Source organism: Vigna radiata, chromosome 7 (genome assembly GCF_000741045.1).
Source record: "Vigna radiata var. radiata cultivar VC1973A chromosome 7, Vradiata_ver6, whole genome shotgun sequence".
NCBI lineage: Eukaryota > Viridiplantae > Streptophyta > Magnoliopsida > Fabales > Fabaceae > Vigna > Vigna radiata.
This window is the reverse complement of record NC_028357.1, coordinates 38892497-38908929: the sequence shown is the minus strand read 5'-3', so window position 1 is coordinate 38908929 and position 16433 is coordinate 38892497. Positions and strand designations below refer to the sequence as shown.

The following is a 16433-nucleotide window of genomic DNA, read 5'->3' as shown; positions in this document are numbered from 1 at the left end:
GTTACGTCTTCTTAAAAAAAAAATTATTATGTCATGACTGAGATATATGTGTCGATATGTATTTTATTTTAATTTTCTTTATACGTATTTATTTGATTTAATTTAATCTTAATTTTTTTCAAAATAAAATATTGTTATCTATTTCTAAATAAAGACAATATTTATTATTTATATAAATATTATACTGATGTTTTTACTAAAAATGAATTTGTAATATATTATATTGTTATATATTATTCATGTTTTGTTAATAATAAATTTAACCACTAAATTTTAATATAAATATTAGTATAAAATTTATATAAATAATAAATTTAGTATCAATTAAAGATCAAATTTATTATTGGTATAAATGTTATTAATTAATTTATTTTTATCATAATATATTAGTTTTAAATATTTATTTTGTAAAAATATTTATATTTAATTAGTTTTAATCTTATAAAAAATATGGATTAAAAAACAAATTAACAATATACAATAAATATATTAAAAAATTATTTTTGATTAAAATACGGTTAAACCAATTATATATTTAGAGAAAAATAATATTTTTTCATTTTAAGAAAAATTGAAACTAAATTGAATTAAAAAATATTTACTAAACTGAAATTAAGACAATACATTTACATTGAGACGTGACAATATCCTATTAGGTGACATTTGACAATATTTTTTCTTTTACAAAAATAAAATAAAAGAAAATTATTTTAAAAAACTCAAAAAATAAAAAAAAATACAAATAAATTGACATGTGACATGGGTCAACATTTTTTTAATTGAACCAAATTTAAACATTTCTTTAAAAATTATGACCTTACTGAAATTTTTTTCAAAAGTTATGCCACAATTAAAGTTTTTTGAAAGCGATGATCAATTTGAAAGTTTTAGCAAAAGTATGATAAAAAGTAATTAAATCTAATTTTTCATATGGCATCCTATTAATATTATTTTAGTAAAATATATTTATTTTAAAAAATTAGAAGCTAATTTATAATTAATAGTTAAAATTTTAGTAGTTAAAGTTGAGATTAATTTAGATTGTAATCACAAGTTGATTAATTTTGTTATTAACAGTAAAAATTATTTTATATAGCAATCATTTTTAATTCGTAAAATGATATATAATTTAATCATGACTAATTATTTTTTATTTATGTTACTATTCAATAATTTTCTTGTAGTGAAAATAGATACAAATCATTAAATATAAAAACATATTGGTTATTTATAAAATGGCTGATTTTTAAATTAAAAGCAACTACTTATTATAAAAAGTTATAAATACACATTATATATGGTAATTTAATATTTAAATCTAACTTCAAAATTTAATTTTTAAATAATAATAATTGTTACTCAATTTATACCTTTAATTATAAAATTATTATACGTGAATGATGACTATGTATCGTACGAATACAAAGTTCTTTCATTATAATAAATTGAAAACATATTTAGTTTAAAAATTATATATACAGGTTATATCGCACACATTAGTTTTAAATTAAATAATAAAAAAATAAATATATAACATTTTATGTTAGAATTTAATAAGTAAATATATTACTCACATATGTATTTAAATATTAAAGTTACAACATTATAATATATATATATATATATATATATATATATATATATATATATATGTATATAACCTATATATCACTATAAATATAATTTTTTATTATTATTCTCATTTATTCTTCAATAATATATCACTATTTTTCTCATTTTACAATTTAAAAAGTAACAATTAATATTATCTTAAAAATATAAAATAATTAATAATGGAAATAAATGTGGTGTTTTTAAAATGACTTTTTTTTTTTTGTTTTTTATAATTATTGTTAAGCCTGTAAAGGAGAAGATTCTACTTTGACAATCATCTTTTTAAACAAATGACTAAACTAGATCTGAACTATCGATTTTGATATCACTTATTAAGTTTATCGATGGAAGAGGTTTATTAGGAGGCACAACACCAATAAAATCTGAACCGAACCAGAATTGATATCATTCTCATTTAAAAAACTAAGACAATAAATTAATAGATATTTATCCTTATGGAACTTTACTTTCTCATTTTTATCCACTTAGACTCACGTAAAATTCTAACAAGTGTAGGATACAAACAAAAATCTAATATTAAATAAAACAAGAAATGAATACTTATAAAATACCTCTATTAATAAGAAACATTGATACTAAAAACAAATTTATAAGCTCAATTTAAATTTTATATTTTCTTTTCTTAAAAATTCTAACTTCCAAACATATCCTACATTTTATAATAATTAATGAAATATCTAAAAGGTAATTTAAGATATAGATTAGTTATGAAAAACAATTATCATTAGCATTTTCCGTTTTAATTGGAAAAGAAAAGAAAAAGTCTAACTTGGACAGATAATGATTCACCATTCAATTACAAATAAAATATAAACTTAATTCACCTTAATTTGTCAACAAGGTAAAGATTAAATTACGACTCACCTTAATTTGTCAACAAATTAAAGATTAAATGACGAGTTCTTCTCCCATTAATGATTTTCTTTCAATAATGTCTATTAAAAAGATTTGACTAATTTGTTTAGTACATGCTAATAGCATTTTTCTATTCACGTTATGTGAAATTGATGTTAATTTTTAGAACATTTAAGCTAAATTTGATGAAGATGATCTGGAAGTTGGTGAATTAGCATTATATAATTTAATTATGGTATGACTATTATTTGGAAAACTTAAAAAAATCATACAGGCAGAACTTGTAGCATGGTTAATTATTATACTTTGTAGTCTTTCTTTCCACACAGCTTTTCTCTAAAAAAAAAAAAAATAGTTGAAACAAGTTGTCGAAAACGGTGTCAAGACGCAAACCAAAGTCAAAGAACGCCGTTGATATTTTATTTTACAGGTATATTTTATTTTATTTTATTTTTGCATTAAGCCACCAAAATTAGATTATTAACGAGGAATTAGGATAATCATCTTAAGATTAACAAAAACCATGATTTGTTTGAAAAGTTGTGTTGAAGCACATGCGGTGTTGAGAGTTAGGAAACATGCTTAAAAAATAAGTTTTTGCAGTTAAGTAGTCATTGGATTAGGAGGACCTTCCAATTTTGATCTTCCAATAATTACCACTTAAACCCTCCAAATTAGATTAATTTTTTTATTATTATTAAAAGTATAAGTGAATTACGTCAAGTTGATTCACCCTAATGATAGTCACATTTACAATATACTCATATATTAGCCATCAACAAAGTTTTCACAACAATAATAACATTTATCATCTTATAAAATATGAGTTCGTCTTTATTAATTGAACTGACTTTATAAACAAAAAGAAATGAAATCGTACTTTAAAATGTCATAAACATATATTCAAACAATAATAAATTGTATCTGAAATACTATTAAAAAATTATTTTTTTTATGTTGGAAGTTTCACATCAAATAAAGATAAGGCCAATCTATAATATATAAGTGAGATGAGGTGCAAACCTCACCTTACAAGCCGGTTTTGTGAAGTTGAGTTAGGCTTAAAACCTATTTTTTAACATGATATCAGAGCTATAATTAGAGTCTATCCTAACGAATCTTAAGTGAAAATTTCTGTTTCCACTCGTTGTTAGACCGCTATTAGACTACTCAATTTCTACTATGCACGAAATGTCTATACCTCGGCTCTCACATCGACTAGAAATAATACCAATTTATAATATTTGTGGGTTGAGTTAAACTTAAAATCCACTTTCCAATACTTTACTCTAATATCTTATTCGTTAGCATACTCTATGTCAAAATTGACTGAATTTTATTCAATGCTTGTTTAATCAATATCAAAGGTTAAGAGTTTATATTTAACCACCATCACTTAAAAATATTAATAAAAAATACTATATCATGTTTGATAAATGTTTTTTAAAAAAGTTACTATTAATCTCGAATTAAATTTGACAAATATAATTTTTATTTATTTCAAAACAAATTATGTAATGATGTTAACTAACAGGTATTATATCGTTAATCACTTATTTATATATATATATATATATATATATATATATATATATATATATATATATATATATATATATATATATGTGTGTGTGTGTGTAAACTTATAATTTATCTCTATTAATATAACTTTATTTGTTCTAATTACTTTCGCTATCGTTATTTATATAATTATTTGTTTATATATAACATACAATCATGTAATTTGTCAAGAGTTATAATTATATACATTAGGATGCAAGATTCATATTGATCGAGATTAATTTCTTATATTTTTGAGTTTTGATATTTTTTCATATCGAAGCTTCGGATTTAACAACCTCATTTGACACTTACAACTAATTAAAATTAAGATAATTTTTTACAAAATCTTTTTCAATACCATCTAAGATCATTTCATGTGTAATACTCCCTTCTAAAAGACATTACATTCACATAAACCACACAAAATTCATATTTCATTTCAAAAAATTTAATACAAATAAAACGTAAGTATTTTATATTAATTTGTGTTTAAGAAAATAATTACATTCAACAAATTAAAAGACCAAAAACAATTATATTTTTTTAGCTTGAACGAAAATACGATCGTTTGAGTTCAACACCTCAAAGTAACAAAAACTAAACTAACATTTGCAAATAAAAAAAGACACTACTACTCACAATTAGAAACCTAAAACAAGACAACAAGTCAAAAATTTAATATGTGATAAAATAAGTTAGAAGGATCACTTCTCTCAACTATTTTAGGATTGACGACTAAAACAATATAAAACTAAAAGATAAAAATTTCTATAGAATAGATAAAACTTAATATAATTGGTTTAAAATTTATTTTTACTGATATGGATGAAAATTTAGGACATATAATATTATTTATGTTTTTTTTATCACACTATTTTATTTTCAATAGATTAAACTTTAGTATTTATAAAAATTTTAATTTTGGATATATAAAATAACAAATAATAATACATATATTTTTTTTATTTTATATAAATTTGTGTATTATGTAATAATTTATATTCTATATCAGTGTATTTAATACATATGAAATATTATATTTGATATTTTGTTTCAATCTATATTTGATACACTCCTATTCAGTGTTAATCACAGTATTATATATATTATAAAATAATAATTTTTGTAATTGTTTTTCTCTTAGCACTATATTTCATTGTGATTTAGTATTATAATTTTAAAATATTATTAGAAAAGAAAAGATAAAATGAAAAATGTCTGTATTTTTATTAAATTTGAATAGTTTGGGTTGTGAAACCAAACGCACTTGTTTTATGGGTTAAGTTGGGTGGTTGGCAGCTCTTTTGTAATTTAGTGGATTAACACAATACTGTTATATTTGGTTTGATAAAGATTGTAAGAAGATATTCCAAAAGAAATTAGAAAGAATTATTATTCTCTTGCATTCTTCATTTAGCTTCCTAACCTCTCTAAGATGTCACCATTTATGCCACTTTTTCATCATTCCAAATTGCACACAAACATATACAAAGGATAAAATACTTTTCCTAATGATAACTTCTCAGCTAACTTTTACTCTATCCTCTTATCTTCAAAATATATACATAAATAAATCTATAAAATTAATTCCTCAAACAAATTAAACTATATAAAAAATACTCTATATTCAACATATTTTTTTCTTAACATTTAATTTAGAGTCTACGAGTAAATATAACTCTCACTACGTTGATTTACGGTTTTGAATAAGATTTAAATTTAATTTTTAATATGAAATTAAATATATATATATATATATATATATATATATATATATATATATATATATATTTTAATTTTTTAATCTTTAGTGAAAATTAAAATTATTTTTTTTTTCAAAATTTTAACTCATTTTATTCTCTAAAATTTTGAAATACATTACTTTAATCATTTTTAACAAAATTTTGTTAAATTTATTTAACATTTTTAATACATTTTTCAATTAATACTAAAATAAAAACATGTTAAATGGCATAAATAATTTAAATATCAAATAAAATTAAGAAAACTAAAATCATACATTTTATAAAGTTAAAAAATTAAATTAAATCAAAGTTTTGAAAATAAATTGATTTTAATTTTGACTAAAAATTAAGAAAAAAAATATATTTAACTCTTTTACAGGAAGAAATTATTTTAATGTAATTTATTTAATTTATCTTATTATATGTTATAAACAATACTCCAACCACACGTAAATGTCCCATTTTAGAATGTGCTAATATAATTTTTTTGTTTCTAATTTATTGATATGTATTTTTTTTTCTAAATAGAATATGTCACTATATCTTCAAGTATTTATACCTGAATTGGCATTGAGAAGTTTTTTTTCTTAAATTACATAAATAATTTGCAACTTTATATATATATATATATTTGTTAAGAAGGCCTGGGTGGCTCTGTGGTAAGGGTGTAAATGAAAACCACATCGAAAAAGAATAATAAAAAAAAAAAAGGAAATACAGGTTATCCCTTTCAAAATTAACGATGGTTGTATTACTTTTTTAGAATATTGATATTTTGATAATTATTTTTAATAATTTTTTGAAAAATAAAACATGTGCTGTTATTTTATTAAGGGTTAAATATGTTTTTAGTCCCTATACTTTGGGTCGATTTTAGTTTTAGTCTCTCTTTTAAACTATAGTACAATTTAGTCCTTCAACTCTAGAAAACTCTGATTTTAGTTCTTTTTACCAAATTTTTTAAACTTTATTTACTGTTTCATGCACGTTACATTATAGCATTTACACTGTTTGACACATTTTTGCTTCAATGTTAACTGAGAAACGTGTTTGAAATAACAAATAAAGTTAAAAAAATTTGGTAAAAATGATTAAAACCAGAGTTTTCTAAAGTTGAAGGACTAAATTGTACTATAATTTGAAAAAGAGACTAAAACCAAAATCACCCCACAGAGACTAAAAACATATTTAACTCTTTTATTAATCTGTTTAAATTTATGTAAAAAAATAGATGAAACATACTAACGACAATCTACTAGGTTGTTAAAAAATAAATGTTAAAAAATAGTTGTTACGTTGTAATACTCTGAGCTGTTACTGATGCATATATTAGCTAGAAACGAAACATGTTCTCTTTTTCCCTCCCATCTTCAACCAACACACAAAAACACACACAAAAAAGGCACCAATATCTCACACCCTTTCCATTGCGTGGATTTCTTTTCAATCTTCACCTGCTCTTACTTAATCTCCATTTCTGTAACGTAGTCTACACACTCCTACCAAACCAAAATCGCCACTTTTCTTGTACATCTCTCTGTAAAACAACATAAATAAATCAATATACATTAGTTCTTGCTACCTGCTTCTAGCCCTTCCTCGGTCAAACTTTATCAATCCAATTATTATTCAATAATCTTCAAGAAAACCACTCACCATCTTTCCCTGAAACTTTTCTTTTTTTCTTTTTTATTAATTCCACCATTCTGCATTACATACTCAATTCACATTTTCTTTACAATATGGTGGAAACAAAACCTTCGCTTTCCATCACAAATTAATCAAAGCTTCAATTCTCTTCACAACCCATCAATGGATGGGCTTGTAAAGTCCAAAATTCCTCATGAAACCTCCCTCATTGCTCTCTTCAAATCATCACCTTCTTCTTCTTCCTTATCTTCCTCCTCCTCCTCTTCTTGGATCCAACTCCTTCACTCCTTGTCCCCGGTTCCGCATGAAGGTGATCCTAACAGTACAACAGACTTGAGTTCCGAACAAACCCGTTCTCTGATAGTAGAAAATGAAGCAACTCGAGGAGAAGGATTCATCGATGGCTTTGTCGGTCAAAGTGGAATGGAGTGGAAGGATGTGGAGAAGCGGTTCGACCAAGTGGCCCGAACCGGAAGGAGCAGCGAACCGGTTGTGAGATGGTCCGAATTTGGCTTCTGCATTGGTGAGAAAAGAAAACTAAAGTCAACAGTTCATGTAACATTATATCGCTTGGTTTCACGACCACAAATACAATAATTCACGAAGCATTAATGCATTGGGACATTCATAAGTCCTTTTCGATGTCTCTTCTGTTTATCATCTGGCACTGGCAACTAACACAACAGAATCATAGGGAGCAAAGCAGTTAGCCACCTTAGCCATGTTCTTCGGATACGCTATAGTGCCGGAATATAAGACAACTTGTTTCGTTTTTATTATTGTTATTCTTTCTACTTAATTTATTTCAATGATCAATGTTCAACACTTTATTTCTCCTTTTTTAAGTCTCCTTTAGCTTAATACCCTTTTAGTAGTAATATAAAACTAGATGCCTTGTCTATACCTACCAGTTTTCACTTAATGCTGATTTTATTCTTCCAATTATTGTGTTAATTTTCCACTTTCAATTATTTCTTACTTTATAGGGATGCAGTCGTCACCAGAGTTTGCCAACGAATTACTCTGTGCACTGAGAGGCGGCGAGAATTGGAAATACAAGATCACCAAAGCTGATTTGTACAATCTTTGGTTTCGGATGAAGGATAATTCTTTTAACTCAAGAATGAGAATCTTCTTTGACATGTACTAAAAAAAAAAAAAACTTTGCTAAACTCTGTTATATCCCAATTCTGAAATCAAGTGTTACTTTTTCCTTGGCTTTAGGTGCAACAGAAACAAGGATGGAAGAATTACCGAGACAGATATAAAGCAGGTTATTATTTATTTAATACCTTAATTCATAATTAACTGTACTAGGCGTGAGGCTGCTTAAATTTGCATGTGTTAATTGTCTTATTCTGCATGTTGGATTGATTTTGGTCCGCAAACAAACTCTATGATGTGCTTCTATAATTAATTCTATGTGCTGTGCGTACAAACCGTTAATTATAATTTGCATATTTCAGTATATAAGTGTTTGATGTGGGTATGATTATTTTTGTACTCACACAGACAATTTTATTAACTGCTTCCACAAATAAGCTATCCGTGACACATGATGAAGCAGAGAACTATGCTTCTCTGATCATGGAATCTCTCGACAAGAAAAACAAAGGCTATCTTGAGGTACCAATCAAGCCTCAACCCCTCATTACCATCTGATCTGACCCTATTCCATATTTTATTAATCTAAATACAAATACTCGTCATCATTTGTAGATATCCCAAACGGGGTCTCTATTCAAGGCAGGTCTGTCAAAGGCACACTCTCCAATGAAACAAGTATCAGCAACAACAGGCAGCACACAGAATGTTCATTCTAGCAGTGGTGACTTTTGTGAAGAGCAAGAACCAATGTCAAGGACAGAAGTGCTGTTCAGAACATATTGGAGACGTGCTTGGGTTGTTCTACTTTGGTTTCTTGCATGCTTGGGGTTATTTGTGTGGAAATTTGTTCAGTACCGCCATAGATCAGGTTTTGAAGTCATGGGTTATTGCCTTCCCACGGCTAAAGGTGCAGCTGAGACCTTAAAACTCAACATGGCTCTTGTTCTTCTCCCTGTCTGTCGAAACACCATCACATGGCTCCGCAAACACCGTCCCATAAACTCTGTCATTCCGTTTAACGACAACATCAACTTCCACAAGGTACACAGCTTCTCTAATTCCCCCCTCATTTCATGCAAGTTGTTTATACTTCTTTAGGCTTATGGTAATTCTAAAAATTATTCATATTAAACTTTGATTAATATCGATAAACAACATTGAATATTATATGAATAATTAGATAAGCTGTCATATTCACCAAATGATTCGACAAATATGGTTGTTAATTAAATGCATGTATACGACCACCAACTCCTTCTGATTTTAGGTAAACAAATTTTAGATTGAAGCACTGGTAAACAGATAGGAAAATATATTATTGTTAGATGCATGTATATGACCACCGGCTCCTTTGGATTTTTGGTAAAAAATATTGTTTCAAGTATTGATTATCAGACCAAAAAGATGGATGTGTATACGTTTTTGTATTTATCTATAGTAAGCTCTTAAACAGTTGAACTTGACTAAAATATCAAAGATTGTTCCTATTCAATACTATGTGTATTGAATTACTTGCAGATATTCAATCTTTTCATACTCGAGAATAATGTGAGGAAATATGTATACAGAGAGGGGACAATCTTTAATTATTGGTCGGACTTTTGAGATTGAATTCCTTCCAAAATTCTGAGAAATACAAGCAAAACCACCTTGTACCATTGACAACAACAATGATGTGAATAAGCAAAGTCTTTGCGTTACGTGTGCAGGTCATTGCAGGAGGAATAGTGGTGGGAGTGATATTGCACGGAGGAACGCACCTTGCGTGTGATTTCCCAAGAATCAGCGAGTCAGACAGATCAATATTCCGGCAAACAATTGCCGCAGGATTTGGGTACCACCGACCAACGTACGCAGAAATTTTGGCCACGACGGAGGTGACAAGTGGAATAGCCATGGTGGTGTTAATGGGCGTTGCATTTTCACTAGCCACCAAGTGGCCAAGGCGTCGCTCACCTGTGTTACCGGTGTCCCTCCGTCGTGTCACTGGCTACAACACCTTTTGGTATTCCCACCATTTGTTTGTCCTTGTCTACGCCCTCCTCATCATTCACTCCATGTTCCTGTTCCTGACCGACAAGTTGATGGAGAAAACGGTACCCTTTTTTCATGTCTTTTTCCCTCCTTATTCTACTTGTTACTGTTTACTTTCTCGTGATTCTTCCCTTGATTTTGGTGATTTACCTTTCTAACAGTCTTTCTCTGTGAAACTACAATATCTAGTTTTACATGATGAAGATGTTTTATAATCTAAAACCAGTACATGCAATAGTAAAAAAACAAAATCATTCGAACTTGGTGTTTTATCGCGTGTTTTTCTTTCTATTTTTTAACATAGATTACATGCATGTAACTCTTTTCTCTCTTGTTTCACTGGAACACTCACACACACTCACACACATATATATTTATATATATAAATGTGACATTGATAATGCGGCTAATGTGCATGTTGAATTATTAGCCCTTCTGAATTATTTAAAGTCCTTGCGACGACTAGTTTATGCTAGTTGTTTTCCATTTTGATTAAGACAGTAGCAAAAGTTGCTATAAAGCTCTTCAATTTATTAGCTCTTTCTATTTTCTAACGTGCACTATTTTGGAACATAATTTTTATCGAAAAAATAAAAAATAAAAACTTGACATTGAGAATGTGCTGTGTGAATTATAAGCTGTTCTGAATTATTTGAACTCCTGGTTACTAGTTTATTCCTAGTTGTACACATTGTAATTTAGAGAATTGCTATAGTTCTTATAAAGCTGTATAATTTAAACAATTACAGAACAAACTTTGGTAAAGAAATTCAATTTCCATCTATCTTTCCATGTGCAGACATGGATGTACATTGCTTTTCCAGTTTTATTGTACACTGGAGAGAGGATCTTCAGAGCTTTTAGATCTGGATCTTATGAAGTTGATATTTTGAAGGTATTTGATCAGCTTTTTTCTATTTCCAACTAATTTTGTAAAATCTGCGGGCTTAAACTTCTGTCAAAAAAATTTATGGCACAGCTGAAAATATGAAAACATTCAATTTCTTTTATTGTTTCTGTCACTGAAAATAATAATGTTATCCTTCTCTCTTTTTTTTCCCATGTAGGCTAGTCTCTATCCAGGGAAAGTTCTGTACCTCAAAATGCAAAAACCAGAAGGTTTCAAGTTCCACAGTGGCATGTATATATTCCTTCAGTGCCCTCAAATTTCGCCTTTTGAATGGTACTTTTATTTCCTTCAAGTGACCATTTCATTCAAGATATTGTGCCATTCAAGACTGTGTGAACAAATTTTTCCTTAAACACTTCTAAAAAAATAACTTGTAGAAATTTTCTACTTAACCTTCTCTAAATTTTTATTTTATAATTTTTTTTTTTCAGTTTGTCTAACCTAAAAGTGTTTACTGATAAATATGTTCAAACATATCCTATTTCAATGCATTCTTTCGGTTTTGTGATGTCAAGTAGGTCAATGAATATTGATGTTCTATTTGAGTTTCTTTTGTCTAAATTTTCAGGCATCCATTTTCCTTGACTTCAGGGCCACAAGATGATTACCTCAGTGTGCACATTAGAACACTCGGAGACTGGAGTTACCAAATATATGATCTATTCCAAGAGGTGAAGATAACAAATTTTAAATTGTATGCTTCTTATATTCTTTGGACTCAAAATTGCTCCTCAATCTGCAGGCAGTGTTATCACGATCACAGGGATGTCCAAAACTGTACATAGATGGCCCTTATGGCTGTGCTGCTCAAGACCATGTAAAGTATGACATTCTGGTACTAATTGGTCTTGGAATAGGAGCCACACCTTTCATTAGCATCCTAAAAGATGTAGTTAAAGGTGTCCAGACAACAGAAATTGATCATGTAAGTTTTTTTTTTATCTGTGTTTATTCATTTAAGCATTTTCTTACTGTGATGATAATGTCTTCACCAAAATTCAATTGCTCTGCTTCTGTTTCTTTGAACAAATGCCACACTTGGGCATTTGAAATAGAGTGGTCTCAGAAAATGCAGCTTAACAAAGGGTCCATTAAAAGCATATCTTTATTGGGTCACTAGAGAGCCAAATTCTTTTGACTGGTTTAGGGATGTCATGAAGGAAATCTCAAATTCAACCAAAAAGCAGGTATGCCTAACTGCAATTTTGTTTGGGCCATGGCATTGACATTAAGCTCACTCTAGAAACTATATCATTGATGCAATTTAAGATCTTCGAGCATTTTCTTACCAATCTAGTTTTCTAATATCCTTGAAGTCCGTTGTGGAGATGCACAATTTCCTGACCAGTGTACATCCAGAAGGAGATATTCGTTCAGCTTTGCTAAGTGTCATTCAGGCCTTGCATCTTGCCAAGAATGGCACTGACATAGTTTCCAGGACTCCTGTAAGTGCACTTCTCCTTAGTTTTGGCCAATATATGTAGCCAAACTTTGTAAATTACAAGCAAGCTTTAAACTTGCTGGAGTGGCTTTAATGAAAAACACTCAAGATACTTTAGGTTTGATGCCTTCTGGTTGAAGCTAGAATATGTTATTGACTTTTCGCGTATGTTAAGTTTGGCATATCAAGACAACTTTCTTCAATTTGTCATTTCAAACAATCTTGTTATTAACCATCTAACTTCAAATTGTTTGGAAGAATCTTCACATCAAATACCAAAAACTGAATAATTTGTGTCACATTATTGCTTCGCTAAAAAACCGTTTCTCTGTGGAAATTTTCAGATACACACTCATTTTGCTCGACCAAATTGGTTCAACATATTTTCTAGATTGGCTCGCAAGCATGGAGGAGCTAAGATTGGTGAGAAAAATATCCCTCATCAGGATTACTAATTTTCTTTTTCTGAAACTTCATACTTGGTGTACATTCCCAACTTTGTGTATAGTTTAATCATTGAAATGGAAATTTAGTTTGGAGGCTAAAGTTTTACCCAACTCTGTTCCAAAGAGGTTAGATTATTTTCCAAACTAAGAATGCTGGTTTTCTTGCACAGGTGTTTTCTACTGTGGCCCATCTAAATTAGCAAGAGAATTGACGAAGTTGTGCACCAAATTTTCCACCAAAACCACAACTAGATTTGTTTTCCACAAGGAAAATTATTAAACTTGTTTCTGAAGGAATGACACCTGTCCTACCAATGCCTTTATTAGGTAAGCAGGGTTACTCTCAGAATCTCGGGCAGCTTCCTTTTATTTTGCCAGAGAATCTGTAAATACATTTGCTGCTCTGGTGCCTCCTGCATATCAACTTGAAGGAGTGGTTCAGCAATTGAAGAATGAAAGAAAATACCTTATTCCTCGTTCATCGTTGTAAGTTGAGTATCTATCCATTACATTTCGGTTTTTCCTATAGACCTCAAGTAGCAAACCATACGTATAGGAGAAGTATAAATGATGAATAAATTTTACAAAAAGTATTACAACCATACTTTGTAATTATCCGGTCTTTACTTGTAACGTTAATCTATATCCCTTTTTCATTACAATCTCTCATATTTTTAAGCAGCAAACTTTTACCCACAGCTAAAGCGACGAGTAACTAGTAATCATACAACCAACCATCAAACAAACTATTTCTCAACAAACTAGAACTTGTTGTACATATTCTCTTGATTCATCCCTCATTAGGATGAGAACAAAGAGATCAAATCGACAAAAAAACGACATCTTTCGTTTTCTTCTGCTATACCTATTCCTTACTATGTTATTTTTGCTGTAATTCAATTGCTCCTCCAACCGTGACATAATTATTTATGGGGCGCTTTAAATCTTGTACACCACTTTACCATCAGTTCTTCAACACTAGCATCCATGCGGGTACCAACACCACCCCACACAAGCATGTGTCCAACATCTCCAATGGAGGACCCCGTTACCTCGTACACTGCTTTAAACCCAAGTCTACTGTAGAATCGAACCAACTGTGAAAACAGCATCAAATTCAACCCCTCCATTCCATAACCATACATATCGAAATAAAGCCTATGATATCCAATAAAGGAAGAGAAAAAAAAAACTATGAATCGATATGTAAAGATTTCTTACAGCGATATTTAAAATAAATTTAGTGACTTTTATATTAAAAAAAAGTTAAAATCATACCAATTGAATAATAAGAGTGTAAAAGAAGTAGAAAATATCATTAAACTGGTAAATAAATGAGTAAAAGGCTTGACATTTTGGATAAGGTTGGTGAGAAGAGAACCTTAGAATGGTAAAGATCGGAGTCATTGATGGCCAATAGCTGGGCTGTTTTGCAGCCAGAATCATAACCGTGTCGAATTGCAACGGCTCCAATGAACAGGCCAAGGCCAAAGATTGATTTCTCCATGCCCAGTGTTTCTCTCCGTAGTTTAATCGAGTCCAAGTGAAGGATTTTACCATCTAACCAGAATCTTACGAACCCCTCGGCCCTTCCGAGCTCGGCGTCGGTTACCAAGCTCCTTGCTGTGATTCTGAAAAAGGGGCCCAGAGTTTTGAGGTGAAGGTCAAGTTTCTGCGCTCGACACGCTTCTAGAATTTGGGACATGGTTGGCAGAGGTGCTTCGCCGGTAGCATTCGCGGTGGCGCGTGGGAACTTGGATTTTGGAAGGGAATTGAAGTTGAAGAGGGATGAGATTGAAGTGAGTGGAAGTTGAGATGACGGTGGGTTGAAGAGGGGAAATGCGTTGTGGCATAAATTCATGGTGATTCTGCTCCAACTTTCGCCAAATCCTACACTTCTTATTCACAAAATTGGGTAAAACCGTTTAAGAGCGTGGATGGAAATTTAGATTTTTTGTTGAGTTTTTTTTTTTTATTCCTCTATCGAATATTCAGAATACATTAATAAATATCGATTTTAATGTTTTAACATATATTAATTTTTTTTAGTATGCCAACATTAGTGTATTTTGAAGACTTAGTACAAAGAAAATATAAAAAGCTTAGTAGCAAATATGAACTCTACCATTCTCATTCTCAACATTTGAGTGATATATTATATTTATGTTAGCACTTCAACAATAACAATGTATATATTTATTAATTAGCACTTTTGAGTGTTAATCTGTATATACATCTATAAAACTCTCACAAAATTACCATTATCTAACCATTATACATACATTATCTATATATACATGTATATGATCATTCTATCACAAAATTACCATTATCTAACAACTATATATACATTATCTATATATACATGTATAAGATCATATTTTAACAATAATGAAATTCACACATCTAAAACAAAATCCAATTAAATATTTATTATAATTAATTATCAAGTGACATACTTTAAAAACAAAGTAATTCCATGTTTCATCCATTTCCTACAAATATATATTATAAAGTTTTGCACAACTATCATCAAAAATAAAAATTCTATTCATCAAACCAACCAATAGAAAACAATATTAAACTAATTGTATAGATTTGAAATCCTACACTATTTTTGTAAAAATATACAATTCAAAATTTCTCATATTTTTCATAAAACAATTTATCGTCAAAAAGTTAATTAATTTTTCTTTGATTTAAATTTATTTTCATAATAGGTATAATTTGTATATATTTTGGATTTTGCACAATCCTTTCATATTTTGTATTTTTTTATTTTATTTTTTCTTTTTAATAAATTTTAATGTGATAATATAATTAATAGTCTTTGGGGTGTTAGTATAATTGAATTTAGAGATGGTAAAATGGATCATTTCATTCTATTTTGGTCCAACCTACCCTTAATTAGAAAAGGAACTAGAAATTGTAACATATGGGATGACTTGTTACTTTAGTTTTCTAATTTTTAAGTATATTTTTTTTTTGTGTGTGTATATATATATATATATATATATATATATATATATATATATATATATATATAT

General features: G+C 28.7%; 2 protein-coding genes across 3 annotated transcripts; one reads left to right on the top strand and one right to left on the bottom strand.

Annotated features, from left to right (window-relative positions):
• Positions 1-7093: 7093 nt before the first annotated feature.
• On the top strand, positions 7094-13808 carry LOC106768869 (respiratory burst oxidase homolog protein A). Its single transcript, XM_014654234.2, has 14 exons — positions 7094-7971; positions 8435-8591; positions 8673-8721; positions 8961-9074; positions 9168-9596; positions 10265-10651; positions 11389-11484; positions 11657-11772; positions 12068-12170; positions 12242-12424; positions 12555-12686; positions 12816-12944; positions 13285-13363; positions 13557-13808. Exons 1-14 carry the CDS (start codon positions 7611-7613, stop codon positions 13664-13666), a joined length of 2445 nt encoding a protein of 814 aa, XP_014509720.1. The 5' UTR covers positions 7094-7610; the 3' UTR covers positions 13667-13808.
• A 129-nt stretch (positions 13809-13937) lies between these two features.
• LOC106768870 lies at positions 13938-15403 on the bottom strand. Of its 2 annotated transcripts, none has more exons than XM_014654236.2 (2): positions 14768-15403; positions 13938-14544 (listed from the first exon to the last, which is right to left on the bottom strand). In XM_014654236.2, exons 1-2 carry the CDS (start codon positions 15245-15247, stop codon positions 14464-14466), a joined length of 561 nt encoding a protein of 186 aa, XP_014509722.1. In that variant the 5' UTR covers positions 15248-15403; the 3' UTR covers positions 13938-14463. The 2 variants fall into 2 exon arrangements, with proteins under 2 accessions (XP_014509722.1, XP_014509721.1); XM_014654235.2 differs by having other exon boundaries at positions 13938-14483; positions 14768-15382.
• Between the last annotated feature and the right edge of the window lie 1030 nt (positions 15404-16433).

Coding starts and splice junctions, on each gene's coding strand:
- LOC106768869 (XM_014654234.2), top strand. CDS start 7,611: ATGGATGGGCTTGTAAAGTCCAAAATTCCTCATGAAACCTCCCTCATT. Junction 8,722..8,960: donor CCGAGACAGATATAAAGCAG/GTTATTATTTAT, acceptor GTACTCACACAG/ACAATTTTATTAACTGCTTC. Junction 13,364..13,556: donor GCATGGAGGAGCTAAGATTG/GTGAGAAAAATA, acceptor TTTCTTGCACAG/GTGTTTTCTACTGTGGCCCA.
- LOC106768870 (XM_014654235.2), bottom strand. CDS start 15,247: ATGAATTTATGCCACAACGCATTTCCCCTCTTCAACCCACCGTCATCT. Junction 14,484..14,767: donor CCGATCTTTACCATTCTAAG/GTTCTCTTCTCA, acceptor CTGTTTTCACAG/TTGGTTCGATTCTACAGTAG.